This window comes from Symphalangus syndactylus, chromosome 7 (assembly GCF_028878055.3).
Source record: "Symphalangus syndactylus isolate Jambi chromosome 7, NHGRI_mSymSyn1-v2.1_pri, whole genome shotgun sequence".
Taxonomy (NCBI): Eukaryota; Metazoa; Chordata; class Mammalia; order Primates; family Hylobatidae; genus Symphalangus; species Symphalangus syndactylus.
The window spans coordinates 36613483-36636097 of record NC_072429.2 but is presented as its reverse complement, the minus strand read 5'-3'; the positions used below and the strand labels follow the sequence as shown (position 1 = coordinate 36636097).

The 22615-nt window shown below is 54.4% G+C and overlaps 1 protein-coding gene across 2 annotated transcripts; it reads left to right on the top strand.

The window, feature by feature from the left end:
- On the top strand, positions 1–21191 carry SLC6A7 (solute carrier family 6 member 7). 2 transcript variants are annotated; one of them, XM_055285652.2, is made up of 14 exons: positions 3–386; positions 4792–4975; positions 6780–6911; positions 7106–7340; positions 9312–9450; positions 11184–11318; positions 12440–12543; positions 12672–12796; positions 13756–13868; positions 13979–14110; positions 14608–14707; positions 14903–15003; positions 15535–15702; positions 19529–21191. In XM_055285652.2, the coding sequence occupies exons 1-14, from the start codon at positions 354–356 to the stop codon at positions 19733–19735; spliced, it is 1908 nt and encodes a 635-aa protein (XP_055141627.1). In that variant the 5' UTR covers positions 3–353; the 3' UTR covers positions 19736–21191. The 2 variants fall into 2 exon arrangements, with proteins under 2 accessions (XP_055141625.1, XP_055141627.1); XM_055285650.2 differs by having other exon boundaries at positions 1–386; positions 14608–15003.
- Positions 21192–22615: the final 1424 nt, after the last annotated feature.

Genomic DNA, 22615 nt, shown 5'->3' with positions numbered 1-22615 from the left:
GTCGCGAACCCCCCTCCCCACTCGCTCAGGGCTCTCCAATCCGCAGCTCTGCGTGCGGGGGCGCGCGCATCCCCCCGCCGTCCGTCCGTCAGCTGTCTGTCTGGGTGTCTACGCGGGCGCAGCCGTGCACCCTTCCCCAGCCTCAGGCGCTGCGCAGGGACAGACAAGGCGTTCGCAGCGCCCTGCCCGCGCTCCACGCCCGCAGCCGCCAGACGGCAGCGCCTGCGTCCGTGCCCGGCCCAGCCGTTGCGCGGGAGCCGCGGGGGCAAAGGCGCAGTGGCCAGCGGACCATCTCTCGTGCCCTCGTTCTCTGCGCTCCGGGGCAGGTGAGCCCCGGCCACCCGCTCTCCAAGATGAAGAAGCTCCAGGGAGCTCACCTCCGCAAGGTAGGGCACGAGGGCGGGGGCGCGGGGGCGCACCTGGAGGAGGGTTGGAGAGACCCGCCCCCATCGAGGCCACTGGGTAAGGTCTGAGGACGCACCCAGACCAACTTCGGGCTCTGGGGAAGGCCGGACTCAGCTGGATTACAGGGAGGGTCAGGGTCACGGTCTGCGCCCCCACCTCTGACCCTGCCATCTGGGGTTCGGGATGTAGTATGAGGGGAGTCCTGGTTCACTGGGCCAGGCCTATGAACAGGTGTCTGCAGTCCCCGGAGGCGCGGGGTAGGGGCGGCCGGGACCAAGCACCCACCTCTCCCTAGTCACCAATTCCACCTTGCTGCTCCCCGCCAGGGGCTGATTGCCCGGTGTAGGGGGTATTGGAATACCTGATCGTTGAGCTGGACTCATCTGAGGGGTGGGGAGTGGGAGGCGGTCATCCATACTGAAGCCGGCTCCCTGAGCCTGCGGGAAAACTCTCCTCTTTCCTGCCTGCTCCCTCCCCGCCCCCTTAGCTTCCTTGCTGAGACCCCAGGCTGCCCCTCAGCAGGGCTGAAGGGAGGCAAAGACAGGGAGGGGGCTATCGGAGGCCAGAGGATATGGTCAATGAAGATGGAAGCTGGTATGGGAGAGTGGCCGTGGGCCCAGACCTCAGGCTCTCTCCACCTTGCCTTTTGGGATTGGACCTCTCAGCCAAGCTGTCAGCATATGGGGAGGGGGGAATACGGGGGGAAGTTTTCTGACTTGTACCAGTCCTAACTAAGGAGTCAGATCTCCTGAGTACTATTTCTGCAGCTGCCACTTGCCTGGTGACTTTGGACAAGTTCATTCTCTAACCTGAACCTCCTCTGGCTCAGCCCCAGCCTGGAGGCACCAAAACAGGCCCCACTGGGTGTGTGAGGTGTAGGGAAGAATGCTAAAGGGCTGGTAGATGTGAGAAGACTGTTCTCAGGGGCTGGTGTTATCAACCTCCCTACATACACACACATTCACACTCACAGTCACTCACACACACGCTCATTCATTCAAGTTCTCTGCTGTGGGGCAGCTGGGCTTGGAACCACTGTGATGTGTCTTTTTTTTTTTTTTTTTTTTTTTTTTTGAGACAGAGTCTCGCTTTGTCGCCCAGGTTGGAGTGCAGTGGTGCGATCTCGGCTCACTGCAAGCTCCGCCTCCCAGGTTCATGCCATTCTCCTGCCTCGGCCTCCCGAGTAGCTGGGACTACAGGCGCCCGCCACCACACCTGGCTGATTTTTGTATTTTTAGTAGAGACGGGGTTTCACCATGTTAGCCAGGATGGTCTTGATCTCCTGACCTCGTGATCCGCCCGCCTCGGCCTCCCAAAGTGCTGGAATTACAGGTGTGAACCACCACGCCCAGCTAGTATGTCTTTTTTATTCACTGACATGAGTGACTTCTTGGGACCATTTGTGAGTCTCTTGGGACCTGTTTCCCTTCTTTTCCACTCTCCTTCGCTTCCCTCTGTGCCCTCCCTCCCCACAAGAGGCCCTGTCCCTCTTGCTGGGTGCTGGGCTGGGGGGCCAGCAAGCTTTATCTCATTTAATCCTTTAACAATTCCAGGGGCTAGGTCTTAGTAGCCCTACTTTATAAATAAGGCAACTGAGGCACAGAAGGATGAGACTCACTGCTTACCTGCTGGCAGGCTAGGCAACCTAGAGCCAACAGGGCAGAGGATTGGTTCTAGGTTGCTACCTCCTCTCAGGGTCCTTTCCCTTTTCTCAAGCAGAATTGGGTGGGAATGAGAAAATGCCAGATTTCTGCAAAGGAGCAGCATTGCTCAGAGATGAGCACTGGACTTAGAGTCAGGGCATCTAGGTCCAAGTCTTGCTGTGCCTTTAACTTGCTGTTTGACCTTGGGCTCATCCCTTCTTCCTGAAACTCGGTTTCCTAATCTGCACAATGATGAAGTTGGACTCCAGATTCCTGTTGTCTCTCTCCGTCCTGAAGAGTCTTGGCTTGGGCAGTCTTGAGTCTCCCAGCCCCTGCTGTGAGTCCCTAAAGGCGAGCATGCAGGTCTGACAAACTCAGCTGTGTGTTCCTGCATGCCCCTGGGGTAGGGAGTGGGAGATTCAGGAGTGGGAGATTCAGGAGTGGGAGCCTTACACCCAGGAAGAAGTATGAAGCAACTCATTCAGCTTTCAACCCTGCCCCAGCTATTTGATTGCTTTCTTGCATCTGCCAACCAGCCCCATCCTCACTGTGCCAGCCTCCCGGGATTCACCCCATGGTGGGGCTGGGGACTCCAGTTGGGCTCCTGATTGGCTCAGCTTTGGAGGACCCCATCTCCTGCCCCTGGAGCAGAAGCAGGCTTCCCTCTGATTGGGGGAGGAGGGGGACGAGCTGGCAGTATCCTGCTCTTGGAACTCTTGTCACCATGGAAACAGAGAACCGGGACCGCTCCGTGAGCATGGAAAGGGCAGCTTCTCTGGAGGGATCAGAGGAGCCTCATTACTGGGACCTCCTGCTAACTGGCCTGAATGGTGCTGAGCTGGGCCGGGGGTGTCTCAGGGTAACAAGCCTGCTCACCACCCAACACCAGGAACAGTATCAACTGGCTGCCACTCCATTCCTCCCAGAGCTCATCTGGGAGTGAGAGGTTGCTGAAGGCTGATGCTCACCCAGCTGGAGAGGCAGCCTCAGGGAAAGGGGCATTGGAGGGGAAGGGCAGGTTTCACGTAAGTCGGGGATCTGCTGCTCCTGTCACCTCAGCATGTTCATGATCACAGCTAAAGAACTGCCAGGCATGTATTTGCTTCATCCCTTGCAGCCTAGTTACTTTAAAAACAGCTCTTCATGCGCTGTCATTGTCATCGTCACCTATAATAATGCCTGGCTGTTCCTGTCACCATGGCCTCTTTGGCCAATAGCCAGTTTCTGGCAAAATCACCACTGTGGTCACCATCACTGAGGGTCTCCTAAGGGAGAATGCCCCATGGACCTCTCACCCACTTTGAAGCATGAAAGGAGACCTTAGGAACAGCTGGCCTCTGCTCCCCTCTGGGCATGCATCTCCTCTCCAGGGACAGCAAGATTATGACTTTCTGAGACAGATCACGGCTTAAGTACCTTTTTCCTGCTCATGAGCCAAAATTCACAAAATTCACCCAGACCTCAGGCTCTCCCTACCTTGCCTGGTGGGGTTGGACCCCCCAGCCAAGCTGTCAGCAGGCGGGGAGGGGGAGTATTGGGGGAAGTTTTCTGGCTTGTGACTGAAAAGTACCAGTCCTAACCAAGGAGTCGGATCTCCTTGGTTCTTAGTAGGCCCCATTTGAGCCACGGAGCATAAGTGGACTCCCTCCCTCAGGGGAACCCCAAGTCCCTCCAAGTCCTCTCCTTTCTATGCTGAGGGCTCCCAGCTTCTTCCTGTTGTCCTCCTATCACCTCTTTTCCTGAACACCCTCCAGTCTGGTCACCTGCCCTTTGGACATGCTCCATATTGTCTGCATCTTTCTTAAAATAAGGTGCCCGGAACAGAGGAACGAAACTCCAGCACTGGTGGGTGAAGGAGACCTGGCTTTCGCATCAGGAAGCCTCGGGCTCCAGACCTAGTTCTTCCACTCACCAACCTGGTAGAAACCTTGGGTATGTCATGACACCTCTTTGAGCCTCAGTTTTCCTCATGATGAAAATGGAACTTAGATGAATACTGAGCTCAAAAAGTTGTTCTGAGAATGAAATCAGGTAACATGAGTGAGATGTCTACTGCAGTGGGCACATAGTAAGTGTTCAATATACAGTAACTTACTAAGATCATCATCATCCTCTTCATCTTCGTCATCCTCATCCTCATCAAAATAGGACCATCCAGCTGGCCACGGTGGCTCATGCCTGTAATCCCAGCACTTTGGGAGGCCCAGGTGGGTGGATCACGAGGTCAGGAGACCAAGACCATCCTGGCTAACATGGTGAAACCCTGTCTTTACCAAAAACACAAAACATTAGCCGGGTGTGGTGGTGGGCACCTGTAGTCCCAGCTACTTGGGAGGCTGAGACAGGAGAATTGCTTGAACCCAGGAGGTGGAGGTTGCAGTGTGCCGAGGTCGTACCACTGCACTCCAGGCTGAGCGACAGAGGGAGACTCTTTCTTAAAAAAAAAAAAAAAAAAAAAAAAAATAGGACCATCCCTTGATTTGACCTCTGTGTTAGCCAGACTAAGGTCAGGGTAGCTTTGTTAGTGCCTAAGCTACCCTGCTGGCCCAGTAAGTTTTGGTCGCCTAAAATCCTGAGGCTCTCCTGCATATGACAAGGTTAGTCCACTTGACAGCACTTGATTATCTGGACTGAGAATGTCTTTTCATTTAGCCCTGTTCAATTCCAGAGTCTTGTCTCAAGGTCACATTTCTGGCCTGGCCTCAGTCTTCTCCCCAACCTCTTTGGTCTCTCTCATTGGCAGCCTGTCACCCCAGACCTGCTGATGACCCCCAGTGACCAGGGCGATGTCGACCTGGATGTGGACTTTGCTGCAGACCGGGGGAACTGGACAGGCAAGCTGGACTTCCTGCTGTCCTGCATTGGCTACTGTGTAGGCCTGGGGAATGTCTGGCGCTTCCCCTATCGAGCGTACACAAATGGAGGAGGTATGGGCCTGAGGTCCTGTCGGAGGGTGTCTGGGGTGATGGGCCAAGGCCCTGGGGTAGAGTGAGCTTTTAGGTGGCCTCAGCCACTATCTCCTAGGTGACCTTGGGCAGAATTCATTGAAAGTGGTTTATAGTAACTTGGGGCTGGGAGGAAGGAGTTTACCCTGTCTTGTCCTTCTCATCACCCAAGCCCTTCCTTCCTCCCTCTCATCCCCAGGAAGGATACCCACATGGTTCCCTCTCTAAGGCTGGCCACGCCACGCCCTGCACGGTGGGCAGAGGGAGCTGCCTCTGCTTCGTGATAAAGAGCTGTGTCTGCCTGCCGATGATCACTGCACTTTCAGTGTTCTCCCCGCCCCCTCCTTCCTGCACCTCCTCCTGAGCTGTGCTCCATCAATCATTCCCTCTCTTGAGTCTCCAATCTTTCCTCCTCTCTTGGTTCCTTCCATTCAGGCTGCAAACACAAAGTCTCTCCCATCTTAAACAAATTTCCTTTCGTCCCTGCTTCTCCATCAGGTGACGGTCCCAAGTCTCAGTAGCAAAAGCTGGGGCTGAGCGGTTACCACCTGTCAGGCCCTGGGCTTGGTGCTTTCTGTGCCCATCTCATTTAACCCTGGTGATGACCCTATTGGGTAGGCACCGTGGATATGATGAGGTAGCTGAAATTTGAAGAGACCAGCGTCCTTGCCCAAGGTCACAGGGTGGCAGACCCAACATTCCAACCCAGGACTATCTCCTCCCTAGCCAGTGTGCTCTCACCAGCACTCTGTATCTCCTTCTGTCTCTAGCAAACTCTGAAGGAAGCATATATTGAGAAAGTGAGAGAAATCCAAATAAAGCTAGATGAAGCAAAGGAAGGATAAATTTACATGACTAGGATGTGTGGGACTGGAGCTGGCCTCTGAAGCTCTAGGACCTTGATGACACCCATGGTGTCTCTTGGCAAGCACTCTCCCCATGTTCCTACTCTTCCTCTCTGTGTGCTGGCCTCATTTTGTCCTGAGACAGGCTTCCTCCCCGCAGTTGGTGAGGGGCAGGCCTTGGGGGGAGGTGGCCACAGGCGACTCTGCAATGACTTCATCTTCAAATGGGTTTAGCAACCCACGAGCTTTGCAGAACTGCTCTGTCTGAATGAATCTATACAGAATTGCAGGGAAGGTCTCTGATAGGCCTGGCTTTGGATAGGTGCCCACTGGGGAAGGAGGAGAGGGCGGTGAACTCCCTCCTCCCAGCCCCAGGTTATGATAAACAACTTCCAACTAATTCTGCCCAAGGTCACCTAGGAGGGGGTTGGTCGATGTGACTGGCAGCCCTTCCAGAGCCATATGGTGGTGGGCAGTTCTCTAAAGAAGTGACTGCCAGTATGAGAACCAAAGGGGAAGGGCTACTGGGCCCACGGAACCACAGGTGCAGTCACAAGTATCTGAGGCAGCATGGTGGGGAGGGGCAGGCAGATAGAGTAGAGCCAGATTCTGAAGGGTGCTGGTTTCTGTACTGAGGAGTCTGCACTTTCTTCAGTAGGAAATTCACAAGTTCTCTCCCTCATTCATTCATTCACTCCCTCAGCAGGCGTTTCTCAGCGTCTGCGCTGAGCCTAGCACTGTTCTGGGCACTGGGGCTCCAGAGGTGAGTAAATCCCTGCTAGTCACTCTGGCCCTCAGCAGTCTGGTGTAGAACAGAAGAAACCTACAGTGTTCCATCAGGCCTGAGGGGGCGTCTGCAGGCCAGGGGAGGGGCGGGGCTAGAGCTGGGCTTTTGGGGGAGCTGCCCCCAAGGCCCTTGCTGACCACCCCACTCCCGGCAGGCGCCTTCCTCGTGCCCTACTTCCTCATGCTGGCCATCTGTGGCATCCCCCTCTTCTTCCTGGAGCTCTCCCTGGGCCAGTTCTCCAGCCTAGGGCCCCTGGCTGTCTGGAAAATCAGCCCCCTCTTCAAAGGTGAGGCCTCAGTGGTCCCCAGGGAGGGAAGGGCTCAGGGTCTGGGGGAGGCAGGGAGGTTGCCCCCAGAACCCCTGCAAGCTCCAGGCAGAGATGGAAGTGAAGCTCAGATAGCTGCCAGCTCCCCGGAAGCCACTCCACCCAGCTGGCAGAGGGCTTGGCCTGGGCAGCCCAGCAGCCTCTCCCCGCACCAGGTGCCGGCGCAGCCATGCTGCTCATCGTGGGCTTGGTGGCCATCTACTACAACATGATCATCGCCTACGTGCTCTTCTACCTCTTCGCCTCCCTCACCAGCGACCTACCCTGGGAGCACTGTGGCAACTGGTGGAACACAGAACTCTGCCTGGAGCACAGAGGCTCCAAGGATGGCAACGGGGCCCTGCCCCTCAACCTCACCTGCACCGTCAGCCCCAGCGAGGAGTACTGGAGGTCAGGCAGCTGCTGGCCCCGCAGCATCTGAGGGGACCCTGCACTGCTGAGGGTGGCCAGAGGGCATTCCCAATGGGCTCAGCATGCACCGCCAAGATGAGCTCAGGTGCTGGTGGCAGGTGGACTCTGGCTTCTAATCCCAGCTCTTCACCTGACCAACTGTGTGAACTTGAACAATTTATTTGGCTTCTGTTGCTTTATCTGTAGCATGAAGGCAATAATACCAGGTATCTCAGAAAGGTTATTGTGAAGATTAAAGGAGAGAAAGCATATATTAATAAACTGTGCAGTCCAGTCTGGTGGATAGTAAGTGCTCAATAAATACTAGCTGAGAATGATGATGATGATGATAACAGTAATAGTAACATTATGGTGTCTCAGTTTCCTCCTCTGTAACAGGGGTTGGTAACACTACCTGCTTCATAAGATGTTATTCAGTTAGTCATTTACCCACTCATTCATTCTTTTAATAAATATTTATTGAGCAACTGCTATATCATAGGTAAAGCACTTAGCATAAGGCCAGGACTGTACATAGTAAGGACCATCTCAGACTCCTCTAATAGAGATAGGACTATAATAGAGTAAGGGACTGTTATCAGAATTAAACAACATAATGCAGGTGAAACCATTATCATGGTGCCAGGCACATGGTGGGTCCTGGGAATGGTGGGTGTCAGAAGGACATTGCACTCATCAGCCTATCCCATTGCCCCATTTTATGGTCAATAAAACAAAGCCTTGTCACTGCATTCTGCCTTTGAAAGAAAAAAGAGAAAGAAAGAAAGAAGAAAGAAAGAAAGAGAAAGAAAGAAAGAAAAAGAAAGAAAGAAAGGAAAGAAAAAGAAAGAAAGAAAGAAAGAAAGAAAGAAAGAAAGAAAGAAAGAAAGAAAGAAAGAAAGCAAAGCCCAGAGGCTTGCTCAGTATTGCTCAGTAATTAGTGACAGAGATGGTATTGACACTAAGGTCTCCTGAGTCCTGATCCTGTTCTGGAACATTCTAAAATAGCCTGGTCCCTAGGTGGGACTGTTGGCTGGCCAGAGAACACAGACCCTATAACCCCATCCCTTCACGTGCAAAGGACTGCTGTTAGGAGATTTCTCCCAGATAGGCTCTGTGTCTTGAAATGTTTTGGTCTTTAACCTGCATGTAGTACATAGTTCATTCATTTGTCCACTTCAAGTCCATCTGAAGTGTCCACACCTGCTGAAGAGTTTATCTGACCAGTGGGAAAGAATCGGCCTGAGTTTGCAGCTTAAAGCCAAAGGATTTGATACAGTCACTGGCAGCTGCCAGGTTGGTCTCCATGGCCATGCCACAGCCCACTGCATCAGTCAGGATGCATGCAGGAGGCCGATGGATTGTCAGAGAGTTTCACTGAAGGGAGTTTAGTAAAGGGACTTTTCAGAGGGTCATGGAAGCCACAGCGAAAAGTGAAGAATCAGTGATTAGCAACAGGGACAGCTATCACCACCCCTGAACCTAGGAGGCAATGGGAGGGAACCAGGAGAGAATCGGAGCCTTGGAAGAGGGGCTGCCTAAAGAACACCGTCATGGCCAGGCCCTGGATGGTGTGTGTGTGTGTGTGTGTGTGTGTGTGCACGTGTGGTGTACACATGTATATGCAAATACCCAGACCCCTCATTCCTCCCTGCACTCTAGTCTCCCGCTGTTGCCTCCCATTAGCCAAACCCACATGGAAGCTGAAGAGGAAGGAAGAAGAGGAAGGGTGGTCTTGAACTCCTATCCTCAAGTGATCTTCCTTCCTCAGCCTCCCAAAGCTGAGGAAGGGGTAAGGTCTGGTGAGGCCAGCCTCCTGGGTCAGAGTTGGTCAGAGAAGGATGGCGAGGGATCAAGAGGGCGTCAAGTGGAGAACAGCAGTAGAGTCTTGCAGGCTGGACATGGCTTGACTCCGTGTCTGTGGAGCCTGGCAGGGTGACCAGGGGACACTGAGACCTTTGTCTCCCACAGCCGCTACGTCCTCCACATCCAAGGCAGCCAGGGCATCGGCAGCCCTGGGGAGATCCGCTGGAACCTCTGCCTCTGCCTGCTGCTGGCCTGGGTCATCGTGTTCCTCTGTATCCTCAAGGGTGTGAAGTCTTCAGGCAAGGTGAAGCCTGGGAGGCCCCGGAGGCCTGAGGGGCTGGATGGGGTGAAGGCTTCCTGGAGAAGACAGGGCATGGACTGAGCATGAGAAGATGAAGAGACTTCAGCTGGGAAGAGGGGAAGGGAGAGAGCCTTGAGACTGGGGGATGAGGGCTGCTTGAAGAGAGATATGGAGGTGAGGACGCACGGGGGCAAGTCTGCTTTACTAGACTGGAAGCTCACCAAGGCAGGGTCTACATTCAGTTTTATCCTGACCCAGTGCTTGGCACTTTGAATGAGCTCAGCAAGAGTTTGTTGAACACTTGGAGTGTGAGTACATGAGTTAGGGGGCTCTTTGAGATGCAGGTGACCAGAGCCCAGTTATCACACTCAGTTGGAAAGTCCAGAGGGTGTGCTTCAGGCACAGCTGGGTCTAGGGGTTCAATCAGTGTCATCAGGAAGCTGGTTCTCTGGGTCTCTCAGTAGTGCTTCCTTCCAGGTTGACTTCTTTCTGAGGCTTCATTCTTCGTGAGGTCACCCTAGCAGCTCTAGGCGTACATCTAAGCTTGGTAAAGGGTTGTCTTTCCCCAGTTTGCAAATATTTTAGAATTGAGTTTCATTGGATGAGCAGGGCTGTGCATCCATCCCTAAATTAATCCTTGTGGCCGGGAGGATGGAATGCCTTTCTTGGCTGGGCGTGGGTCATGTATCCACCCCTGGAGCTGGGAATGGAGTCAACTCCATGGTGAGAAAGTCAGGTACTGTTATCTGAAAAAGGCAAACTAGAGACTGGAAGACAAAGCCACGGATGTCTACTTTAGATGATGAAGGGGTGGAAAGAACGATAAAGCCATTTTGAAAAAACTCGGGGCCGGAGGTGGTGGCTCAAGCCTGTAAACCTAGCACTTTGGGAAGCCAAGGTGGGTGGATCACCTGAGGTCAGGAATTCAAGACCAGCCTGGCCAACATGGTGAAACCCTGTCTCTACTAAAAATACAAAAATTAGCCGGGCATGATGGCAGGTGCCTGTAATCCCAGCTACTCGGGAGGCTGAGACGGGAGAATCGCTTGAACCCAGGAGGCGGTAGTTGCAGTAAGCCAAGATTGTGCCACTGCACTCCAGCCTGGGAGGCTGAGCGAGACTCCGTCTCAAAAAAAAAAAAGAAAAAAGAAAAGAAAAGAAAAAACTCAGAAACCTTCAGGATGCCTTGCCCAATCATTGATAAATCAGAACTTGTTTCCTCTGCAAGGTGCAGACGATACCAGAAGTATCGTTTACAAGGAACAGAGCCATTTAAGACAAAAAAGACAGGGTAGAAACCATACAGAGAGGAGAGGTTATGGTAAAAGCCAAGGCAGTGAGGACGCTGAGACTTGATGGTGTTTGCTGAAGGGGTGGCTGGAGGTTTGGGAAAAGAAGGAGAGAGGGAGGAATGAGTTTGGGAATGTTGAACGTCTCAGGATGATGCAGAGTGAGTTTGCAGGGGCAGGGAGTGGACACGGGGAGGAGGAGGCTTTTATAGCCGACAACGGCAGCCTGGACCAAGGGCTGCAGTGAACATGGCCTTGGGAAGCAAGGTGGTGGTGCTTTGCCGACGCTGGGTATGTGAAGGGAGGAGGGAAGCCTCATGGATGAAGGCCGGTTCCTGGCTTGGGCTACCCAAAGGCTGGGGAGGCAAGTGACACAGATGAGTTTACAAGGAGTGGCTCTGAGTGAAGGTCCCCGATGCCATCAGCTCCTCCCTTATCATCTCTCAGGTGGTGTATTTCACGGCCACGTTCCCTTACCTCATCCTGCTCATGCTGCTGGTCCGCGGAGTCACCCTCCCAGGGGCCTGGAAGGGCATCCAGTTCTATCTCACCCCCCAGTTCCACCACCTGTTGTCTTCCAAGGTGAGCCCCTCAGGGTAGGGTGCAGAGGGAGGGGCCAGGCCTGAGCTGGAGAGTGGAAAGAGGGCTCCCTGGGACACCCCAGTACCAGGCACTCTGCTCAGCCCTTATTGTGTCTTTTTTATTTATTATTATTATTATTTTCTATTTTTAAATTGATAGGTAAAATTTTATGTATTTATCATGTACAGCATGATGTTTTGAAGCATGTGTACCTGGGGGAAACTGTTAAATCTAGCTAATTAGCATATGTATTATCTCACATAATTATCATTTTTGTAGTGAGAACACTTAACATCCACTCTCTTAGCATTCTCCAAGAATACAATATATTGTCACTAACTGCATATTATACTTCATTTATTATTATTAACAATCCTGTAAACACTATCCTCATTTTACAGAGGAATAAACTGAGGCTCAAAAGGGTTTTTTATAAGCTTAAGGTCATACAGCTAGGGGATCGCAGAACAGGGATCCCAGCCCAGATTTGTGTGACTGTAAACCCCAAGAAGGGCATTAGTGACGATGGTGATAACAATGGTACTGACAATTAATGTTAATATTTATTGACTGGTGACTGTGCCTGACCTTGCCCTAGTGTTTTACATGCATGTGTGTAGTGATTTAACCCGCACTCCTCCCATGAAGTAGGCACTATTCCTATCCCCTCATTACAGATGGGGATCCTGCGGTCCAGAGGGGTGACCTGACTTGCTCAGGCTGCACAGCTAGAAAATGGTGAAGGTGGGGTCCAAATCCAGGTGCCAGGATTCCAGAAAGGAAGTAAAGGGGTTATGCAGGCTTACTGCCAATACAGATCTCCTGCACACTTTACATTAGGCTCTGTGTCCTTCAGAACTGGACCAAGCTTAGAGACCATCTTCTAGATCCTGGGTGGGAAACTGAAGCCTGCAGAGGGGAAGGGACTTGCCCATGTCCCACCGTGTAGGTGTTGGGGCAGGCTTTGCTCGTGGTCCACGTTACTTGTGAGTCAGGCTCATGACCATGCCATCCCTTGTGACCACGCCATCCCTGGAGCTGTCACACTGTCTTCATTCACTGCCTTCCTTCTCTGTCCTTGACCCTCCGCACACCCTCCCTTTCCAACCTTCCCGGCACAGGTGTGGATTGAAGCTGCTCTTCAGATCTTCTATTCCCTGGGTGTGGGCTTCGGGGGGCTCCTCACCTTTGCCTCCTACAACACGTTCCACCAGAACATCTATAGGTCAGTGTCCCACACCCTTCCAGACCCTGGGGTCCAAAGCAGGGAGGAGAGTGGCTGGCCAGGGAGGGCCTCAGAGGCTGACAGGAAGGCCCACTCACCCTGGCCCGCACCTGGACTTCTTCTGGTAGAGACACTTTCATCGTCACTCTGGGCAACGCCATCACCAGCATCCTGGCTGGCTTTGCCATCTTCTCTGTGCTGGGCTACATGTCTCAGGAGCTGGGCGTGCCTGTGGACCAAGTAGCCAAAGCAGGTGGGTAGGCTGCCGGGCCTCAGCGGGGTGAGCATGTGTGTTGGGTAGAGATGGGGCTGGGCCAGTGGACCAGCAAGATTATGGATGGGGGCCAGGCGTGGTGGCTCATGCCTGCTATCCCAGCACTTTGGGAGGCCAAGGTGGGTGGATCGCTTGAGGTCAGGAGTTCGAGACCAGCCTGGTCAACCTGGTGAGTCCCAGTGTCTACTAAAAATACAAAAAGTAGCCGGGCGTGGTGGCACATGCCTGTAATCCTAGTACTCAGGAGGCTGAGGCAGGAGAATCGCTTGAACCCGGGAGGTGGAGGTTGCAATGAGCCAAGATTGGGTCACTGCACTCCAGTGTGGACAACAGAGCAAGACTCCGCCTCAAAAAAAAAAAAGATTGTGGATGGGTATGTCATGTGTGTGCGTATGCACACATGTACATGCAAAGGAACATGTCCTAGCTGGTCTCTGGTGGTCCATGTGCAAGGAGATGGGTGAGCAAACGAGTGTGCATTAACCCATGTCTGGAGGCAAATGAGTTTCTGTGCAAGATTGTCATGTTTTGTGCCTTGGTTGCACAAATAAGTCATATTGTGTGTGGAGGTGTCTGTGTGCAAATGAAAAGGGAGAGAATGATCTTGTGAATCACTGTGTCTTTTGCCAGTGGATGCATGTAAATGTGTGTGTTAGTGGGGTTACTTGTACCAATAATTGTGTACATAAGTGTATTTCAATGAGGTTTTATATTGGGGTCTTGTGTTTGTTTATCAACCTATGTTTATCGAGCACCTACAATGTGCTGGCATAGGTCCTGGGAGTTAGGGAAGCGTCAGAGGGTGCATTTAAGTGGGCATCTCTGGGTTAGGCAAAACAAGTGGCCCAAATGAGTGTAAGTGGCCGTGTGTGTCTGAGTGTGCATATGGGAGCCTACTGCATGACCCAAGCTGCTGACCCCGTGTGCCCCTGGCCCAGGCCCTGGCCTGGCCTTTGTCGTCTACCCACAGGCCATGACCATGCTGCCTCTGTCACCCTTCTGGTCCTTCCTCTTCTTCTTCATGCTTCTGACTCTCGGCCTAGATAGCCAGGTGAGTCTCGTTTGTGGCAGCAGGAACCCTGTGTGTGTGTGTGTGTGTGTGTGTGTATGTGTGTGTGGTGGGGATAGAACTCTGACCCCCAGCCCCTCCCCTCTCCCCAGTTTGCTTTTCTGGAGACCATCGTGACAGCTGTGACAGATGAGTTCCCATACTACCTGCGGCCCAAGAAGGCGGTGTTCTCCGGGCTCATCTGCGTGGCCATGTACCTGATGGGGCTGATCCTCACCACTGATGTGAGTGGTGCTGCAGGGAGGATGGCAGGTGGGCGGGACAAGGGCAGATGCCTGCAACAAGATCTCTGGCCCCGCTGAGCAGTTGCTGGGCCCCCTCCATCTTCCTCTTTGCAAGGAACTCAGTCCCTCCCCGGCCCTATCTCCCAAGGGAGGCAGTTTGGCCTTGTGATTCAGAGTCCTGGCTGTGGAGATTTAGTCTGCAAGATCTGGGTTCAAACCTTACTCCTGCACTTGCTGAGGGGGCTTCAGGATAAATGATTTCCCCTCCCTGAGACTGTTTTTCCTTATCAGTAAAAGGAGGGTTCTATAATAGACGGCCGTCATGGGACTCAGATAAGACGAGGCCTAGAAGGGCTGGGCTGGCAGCCAGTGGTCACCCTGTCATCTTGTGCTCCCCGTCAGCATGGCTGCTTCCTGCTCACTTCTTGCCAGGAGAAGGGGCTGCAGCAGAGAGCGAGGCCCAGGAAGGGGACACCAGAACTGTGCTTGTGTTTTAGGGGGGCATGTACTGGCTGGTCCTTCTGGATGACTACAGCGCCAGCTTTGGGCTGATGGTGGTGGTTATCACCACGTGCCTTGCCGTGACACGGGTGTATGGTGAGAAGAGCCATGGGAGGCGGAGTCGAGCTCTCCGCAGTGGGAGAACGGGAGTCTATGCTGGGGACCCCCAGTACCTGGGTCCCTGGTCCCAAGGGCCAGGGTTTCCAGTGGGGGCAGCTGGGGTAGAGGAGGGGCTGCTGGCGCTTGTGGGGCCGGCGGGTGGGGCCATTCCTCCTCCCCTCCCCTGTGCAGGCATTCAGAGGTTCTGCCGAGATATCCACATGATGCTGGGCTTCAAGCCGGGCCTCTACTTCAGGGCCTGCTGGCTGTTCCTGTCCCCAGCCACGCTCTTGGTAACTGGGGAGGGCGGGAAGGTTGCTGGCTGGGGCCCCAAAACTGAGAGTGGGAGACCCCTCTGCACATTCAGTCTGGTAGGGCCACCCTGGTCCACAGTGGAGGGCTGTGGGGTGGCCACCAGAATCCTAGTCCATCCCCTCTCCTGATGTTCGCAGCTTCTGTAGCTGTGCTGGGCCTGGCCCTAGTTCAGTTGGTTAAATGGGTGGGTCTTTCCCAGCCCCCAGGCCTCAGGATTGGAGCCTTTAGGCTGTGATTTCTATCTTGGGGTTAGAGCAGCTAAGGGTTTGGGGTGCTTCAGAACTGGGCTGCTGCAGGCCTTGGTGTTGGGTCAGCTTCGAGCTGGGCTGGCTCAAGCCCTGCAAAGGCTCCAGAGATGGACCACTTCAGGTTCCGGTACAGCTTAGGATCCTGGGTAGCTCTCGGCTGGACTGTCTCAGGCCTTGGGCTGGCACTAGGTTGGGACATCTCGGGCCTTAAGGCAGTTTAGACAAAAGCCCACAGTGATGCTGGGAGTCCCCACTCTGCAGGCCCTGCTGGTGTATAGCATCGTCAAGTACCAGCCCTCGGAGTATGGCAGCTACCGCTTCCCACCCTGGGCTGAGCTGCTGGGCATCCTGATGGGCCTGCTGTCCTGCCTCATGATCCCAGCTGGCATGCTGGTGGCTGTGCTTCGAGAAGAGGGCTCACTCTGGGAGGTGAGTCTGCCCACCCTGTCCACTCTCAGCCTTCCTGACCTGTGGCCTGACCCTAGGTCCGCCTGCTAGAACAGAAAACATATGCACCCACCCCTTATCCAGCTTCTTTTAGCCTGAGGAGACTTGCATGGGCTGAGGCAGATTCAGGGGCTGGAGTCCTGCCCTGTGGCACTTTGTACCACATGAAGCCTTAGAGGAGGGGGTGGCACAGTCTAAAGACCACTATTAACCAGGGACTGGCCCCAGGTCCCACCATGGGTTGGGGGTGTGTCAGGTCTTGAACTCAGGTCACCAGCCCAGAGCTTGCATCTGGAACTCAGGGTCAAATGGCGACAGCGAGGGACCCAAGAGGGCAGGCTATCACCCTACTCCTGCGCCCAGGAGTCCTGCTGTGTCCCACTGGTGGCCCGGGATAGAATGATTGTGTGAGCCCTGCCCACGCCTAGGGTTTTGGGGAGGGACTCAGACAAACACAGAGAGTACACTCTGCCATGGGATCTGAGGCCTTGGAAGAGAGGAGTAGTGACTCTTTGTGGGCCAGCAGAAGTGGTGTGGTCTGAGCCTCACTGCACCCTCTGAACACTGAGGCCTGCACTTCTGCCGCTGCTAGTGTGGAGTCCTCCGGTGGCAAGAGGCCATCATCATGAATGCAGCTTTAGTGAGCCCGATGGATGGCATCCAGAGAGAGCCTGGAGGCACCCACAATATACGCATCCCACCAGAAGTGTGCTGGAGCCAGCTAGCACTGGTTCATGAGAGCTAATCCTTAAATATTCAGGAATGTGTGAGCTAGGTGTTAAACCATTGGTAGCTAGGAATTGGCAATGGTGGAGATATTTACACACAGAAAATGGCTAGAAAGCGGGCCTCCCTTGCACCCCACCCCACAGTCTGCTTACCAGCACACTACTGCCTCTCCTCCACTTCCCCCATGTAGTTCCTGCCCCTCAGCTGCCCCCACCACAAGGCTCCACCTGCAGGGGTTGCTCAGGAGGCAGAAGTGGTTTATGCCTCCCCCATCCTGCTGCCAGACCACAGGGGCACCCTAGAGTCTAGCCTCTGCGCTGCCTGCAATTGCTGTGTGACTTGGGGCAAACTCCTTCCCTTCTCTGAACCTCAGGAGCTCCACCTCTGCTCCTTGCTTGACAGCCAGGGTGCCTGCAAAGGGAAGGAAGAGAGGGGAGTTGCTCAGGGTGGAGGCTCCAGCTCCCAGGAAGCTCATGGTCCCCAAGCCTTGCTAATGAGCCACTAGGAATGCTGGGCTCTCCAGCAGTCATCACCGCCCCGCTGCCCTGCTGCCCTGCTGCCCTGTCCCACAGCCAGGTGGAAGGGGCATGTTTTGGTGGGCTCGAGAGGTGTGGTGAGCACTGCGGAGGAGGCATTCCCCAGCTCAGGAGTGCCAGCTTCAGAGGCCAGGGCTTCCAGCACTGACCCTAGGATCAGAATCCTGCCTCTGCCATTTGCCAGCCTCGTGGCCCTAAGCAAGTTACTGCACTTCCCTGAACCTGAGCTTCTCTGTCTTCATTTTAATTTTATTTATTTATTTATTTATTTTGAGACAGAATCTTGCTCTGTCACCCAGGCGGGAGTGCAGTGCAGTGGAGACAGTGAGCATAGTATCCAATAGGCAGGTTTTTTTTTTGTCTTTTTTTGTTTCTTTTTTGAGACGGAGTTTCACTTTGTCACTCAGGCTGGAGTGCAGTGACGCCATCTTGGCTCACTGCAACCTCCGCCTCCCAGGTTCAAGTGATTCTCCTGCCTCAGCCTCCCAAGTAGCTGGGATGACAAGTACCTGCCACCACGTCCAGCTAATTTCTGTATTTTTAGTACAGAAATTAGCCTGAGGAGGGCTGGTCTTAAACTCCTGGGGCCAGGCTGGTCTCAAACTCCTGGCCTCAAGTGATCCGCGCACTTCAGCCTCCGAAAGTGCTGGGATTAAGTGTCTTTGTCTTTAAAATGGAGAGAGTGATACCTACTTTTAGGCCTGCTGTGAGAAGAAAAGAAGCTTATTAATATAGTCTGCATTGTGAAAGGCAGAAAAGCAAAATATTTTAAAGGTTCAGGATGGGGTCAGGACGGGTTCAAATCCCAATGCCACCACTTCCCACCTGTGTGACCTTGGCCAACTTAACTAATATCTCTGAGCTTTAATACTCAGATAATATCAGTGCGGGCCAATGATAAAAGTACTAATACCATTCTCATTAGGACACAGTAAAGATTAAATTAGCCAGTGCTTAGCACAGAGCTGGAGTGCACTGGGTGCCCAATTTTAGGCCAGGGGTTCTCACAGGGGGTGATTTTGCTCTTGGAGGACATTTGGCAATGTCTGGAGACATTGTTGGTTGTCGTGGAGGGGAGAGGGGTACAAGGAGTAGTGTTCCTGTCATCTAGTGCGCAGAGTTCAGGGATGCTGCTAAACAACCTTCCATGCACAGGACAGCCTCCATAACAGAGAATTCTCTAGACCAAAATGTCAGGAGCACTCAGGTTAAGAAACTGGTCTGAGCACCCCCGTCTTCAGCTGGAAACAAATCTAAGTCCTTGTTCTCAGGGAGCTTGTATTTTATCATGGGGGACAGGCAATAAAGAAATATGTAAAGGTAAGTTCTGCACTTGAAAAAAAAAAGAGTACAGGAATAAATGGAGAGTGGTACTCTGGCCAGGATGGTCAGAGAAGACCTCTCTGAGGAGGTGACACCTGACTAACTGGACAGGGTGATCCATGTAGCTATCTAAGGTAAGAGCATTCCAGGCAGAAAGGCAACACATGCAAAGGCCCTGAGGCAGGGGACTGGCATGTTTGAGAACAGCATGGAGGCCAGTGCTACTGCTGGAGCAGAGAGGGTGGAGAGAACTGGTGGAGCGGATATCACGGAGGTAGGCAGGCGCCAGGAGCTGGAGGCCCTGGTGCACATTTGGATTTCATTTCCAGCGAGATGTGCAGCCATTGGCAGGCTTCTGAGCAGTGGGGTAGCATGCTCTCAACACATCTTCCTAAGTATCACTGTGCTATGAGTACCGAGCTGTGGGAGACCCCGGGTAAAGGCATCACACATGGTATCTCCCTTGGAACCTGCCCAGTGGACTGCCCAAATGTTAATTGCCTCCTTTCTTTAAGGACACAGGGGCTCTCTCTTCTCCCTGGCAGGACAGGCAGAGGGATTTGGGAGTGTGGTTGAGGAAGAAGGAACTCTGGAATCTCCAGGCTTAGTCATCATCTTAGTCACCCCAACTCCATCCATGGAAACTGGGGCTCCACGAGGGAAAGGTCAGAGGCAGAAGGAGGCAGGTCGGGGCTGGAAGAAACCGGGAAAGCCAGCTGCAAGCCCACCTCAGTTCTTCCGGTTCATGGCTCTTTTCCAAAAGCCCCCAGGTCCTTAAGATTCAGCATTTAGGGGAAGGCTCCTGGATTGGCATTCAGACACTCTGAGGAGGGGCCTGCCGCGTAATTATAGCAAGAGCCGCCACTTCCCAGGCCTTACCCTGTTCCCAGCACCCTGCTAAGTGCCTCATCTCAGTGCCTTCACAACAACCCTGTGACAGGACTGGGATTCCCGAATTACAGACCAGGAAGCAGAGCACCCAGAGCCGAGTGGCATTGCCAAGAGCCATCCAGCTTGCAAGTGGTAGAACAGGATTCTCACCCAAGCAGGTGGATCCCTCCCCTGGGGAAGTCATAGTGCCCCCCACTTCCCCGCCAGGGGGCTGTGGCCAGGACTCGCCCAGTGATGTGGTCAGGTCTTTGCTGGGTGCCTGGCCACAGTGAACCCTCCACCAGCGCTGCCTGTTTCCTGTTTTCACTGCTCTCGTTGCTTTGCTGCAGCGGCTCCAACAGGCCAGCCGGCCGGCCATGGACTGGGGACCATCGCTGGAGGAGAACCGGACGGGCATGTATGTGGCCACGCTGGCTGGGAGCCAGTCACCAAAGCCACTGATGGTGCACATGCGCAAGTACGGGGGCATCACCAGCTTCGAGAACACGGCCATCGAGGTGGATCGTGAGATTGCAGAGGAGGAGTCGATGATGTGAGGCAGGAGGCAGGTGGGCAGAAGGCCCTGCCCGGGACCTCACAGTCCCTTCTTAGAAGCCTGCAAAGGTCAGCGGTGCCCTCTGGGATTCTGAGAGGCTATGGGGGGCTGCCATAGGGATGCCAGCCCCCCAGTGGGGGTCCCTCCTGCAGCTTCTGCCTCTCCTGAAACCTCTGACAACCCCCTACACACACACAGGCACACTCAGACCCATTCAAAGCTGAGAATGATGCAACTCAGCCCTACTTTGCAGATGGACATATTGAGTCCAGGAGGGGAGGGACTTGCCCCAGGTTGCATGGCAGAGGGGACTTGACCCCATGCCTCCTGACTAGCCAGCTCCCTTTCCCACGGGGCAGCTGGCACCACCTTCTCATCTCTATTCAGGGCCTACACCCCTCCCTTTTCTGGGGGATGCTGTCCCACACACCTCAGCACAACCAGAATCTTGAGTTGGGCAGGGAGGGTCAGGGCCACAGAGGCTCTTGAGGCTCTGAGGCTGTGGGGATCAAGGGTCAATGAGTTAGGTGGGGAGAAAGATCCCTGGGGGCTCCTGTGTGCAGGACTCCTGAAGGAGGTGGGAGCTGAGGGCCCTGGAGGATGGGGAAGGTTTGCAGAGAGAGGAAAAATAGGGCAGGGTGGGGAGGAGCTCTGGGCCAGAGGATGCTGAGCTGCCTGGGCAGAGACCAAGAGGGTTGGAGACACTAGTTTTACAAGGTTACAGGAGGGTTCAAGACAGAAGGAAAACTAACAGAGGGGGAGCCAGGGATGATGGGGTGGGCAGGGGATATGCATGATGAAGAATATCATTCCGGATCTGTGCAGAACGGATCAGAGGGGACAGGGTGGAGCGGAGAGGCCTGTGCAAAGTGGAAAAGAGCTGCCGGTGGCCTGAGCCAGGGTGCTGGGGCTGCAGGTGGGGAAAGGAGGCCCCAGCACTTCAGACAAAGGCCACCCCTTCACCCACTGGACCCCAAGCCGCAAAAGCTGGGGAGGTAGGAAGGGTCACTGTGAGGGCCCAGGGCCCCTCTCTTCCCATCTGCCTTGTCCTGGTGGCCTTCAGTGTCTCTTCCAGTTCCAGGAGCTGCTGGGAAGCTGGCCTTCATTGTTGGTGACAGGGCAACCATGGGACTAGGAGGTGGCCCATACACATGGCTGGCTGGTCCCGAGGCCACCCACCCTGTTCCAGGACATGGGCCCTGGGCCCGGTGTGGGGGTAAACGCAGAGGGCAGAGGGTAGCCCTTGGTACTGTGGGTCCCTCAAAGAGGAGGGTGGGGTGCAGAAATGCCTCAGCATGGCTCATGCACACAGCATTCTCCAGTGGGGCAGGGCTCCCTCGTGCAACAGGCCCCCCTGTGGCCAGCCTCTATGCCTGTCTCCTCTCGCTGTGTCCCCCCATCCCCTTGTGTTCTGTTGGTTCATTGTTAATAAATATCAAATGAGGTCATGCTCCTTACCCTGTCTCCTTACTGCTGAGAGCCATGAAGTGGGCAGCACAGGGCTCCCCAGCTCCCACTGGACAGGGGAGGAAACAGGCTCTGCTCCCTCCTTCCCCGGCTCTCCTGGCTTCTGCCCTGGGTCTGACATTTCCCTGTGGCAGTGCGGGGTGGGTGGGGCTCAGAAAGGAAGACAACTCCAGGCCCTTAGAGACTACTTAGTTCCCTGTTACACAGACAGACAAACCGAGGCCCACGGAGGGAAGGAGGCTGGTTCAAGGTTACCCAGCCAAGCCGGGCAGAGCCTGGGGCAGCGGGGGCCAGCAAAGCGGAGCCCATGAGCCCGCTGCCTCCTTCCCTCTCCCACTTCTCCTCCGCCCTGCCTGCAGGTGAAGGCTGGAGCTGAAGACCAGGGCTAGGAGGAGCCAAGAGTTTCCCAGGCCGGAAGAATCTCCGAGTTCCACCCACCCCCTCCTGGCAGGGCCTTGTCATATAAAAGAGCCCCAGGTCCTTTCAAATGCGAGGCCCAGGTGTTTGCAAAGGCTTTGATTGGGGGTGGAAAGGAAGGGCGGCTGCATATTTCAGATATTAATAAATTCCCCCTAACAAAGGGCCAGGCCCCCCTCCCACTCCTCTTTGTTTGGGGCTCTGGGTGAGGGGAAAGAGATGAATTCGCTAATTTGCAAAGTGTGTGAGAATGGTCTTCAGAATTCAGGTGCTTCTTCCCACGGGGCAGGCTCCAGCCCTGCTGGCAGTGCCCTGGTACTGAGCCTTCTCAGCGTGCCCTGTCTGGGGAGGAGGTGCTCTCTGCCTGGGCACGGGGCCATGGACTTTCGAATATTCCTCACCAGCCTCTTGGCTGCAGCCAGGTGTCCTGGGAGTCAGGAACGGAGCATCTTGGGATTCTAGGCTTCCTTTCTCCTCAGATTCCAAGTGTGAGATTGGAGGGTTGTAGGAGTCCATGGGTCCCACCAGCTTCACTTCCTCTTGCCTCCCCAACCCCTGCCCACTCCTGCCACCGGGCCTGTGGTCCCTGTCCTGCCCTCCCTGGCCCAGTCTTCCAGTTTCTCCTGCTTTTTCCATTTCCTCTTCTCTCAGACAGCTTTTCCTGCCACGCCACCTTCTCCTCCCTCCGTCGCCGGCAACACCTCCCAACTGCTCCTGTCCTGATCCCTGTATTGACTTTACGTCTCCCTGGCTCAGAACAGCCCCCAGCCTGGCCCCGATTACAGTGGGAACTCACTGGGGAACAGGGAGCTTAGCTGGGGGAACTCATGGCAGCATAGCAGGCAGCTCAGAGGAAACATCAGCCCTGTCTGGAGTAGGATCCCACCCTGCAAACCTCGAATGTCCTACCTGGCGGCAAACCCACATGCCTACAGGGCCAGCCAGGAACCTGGGTGAGCAAAGCTGTTGGTATGAGCAGGAGAATATGTGGCAACTG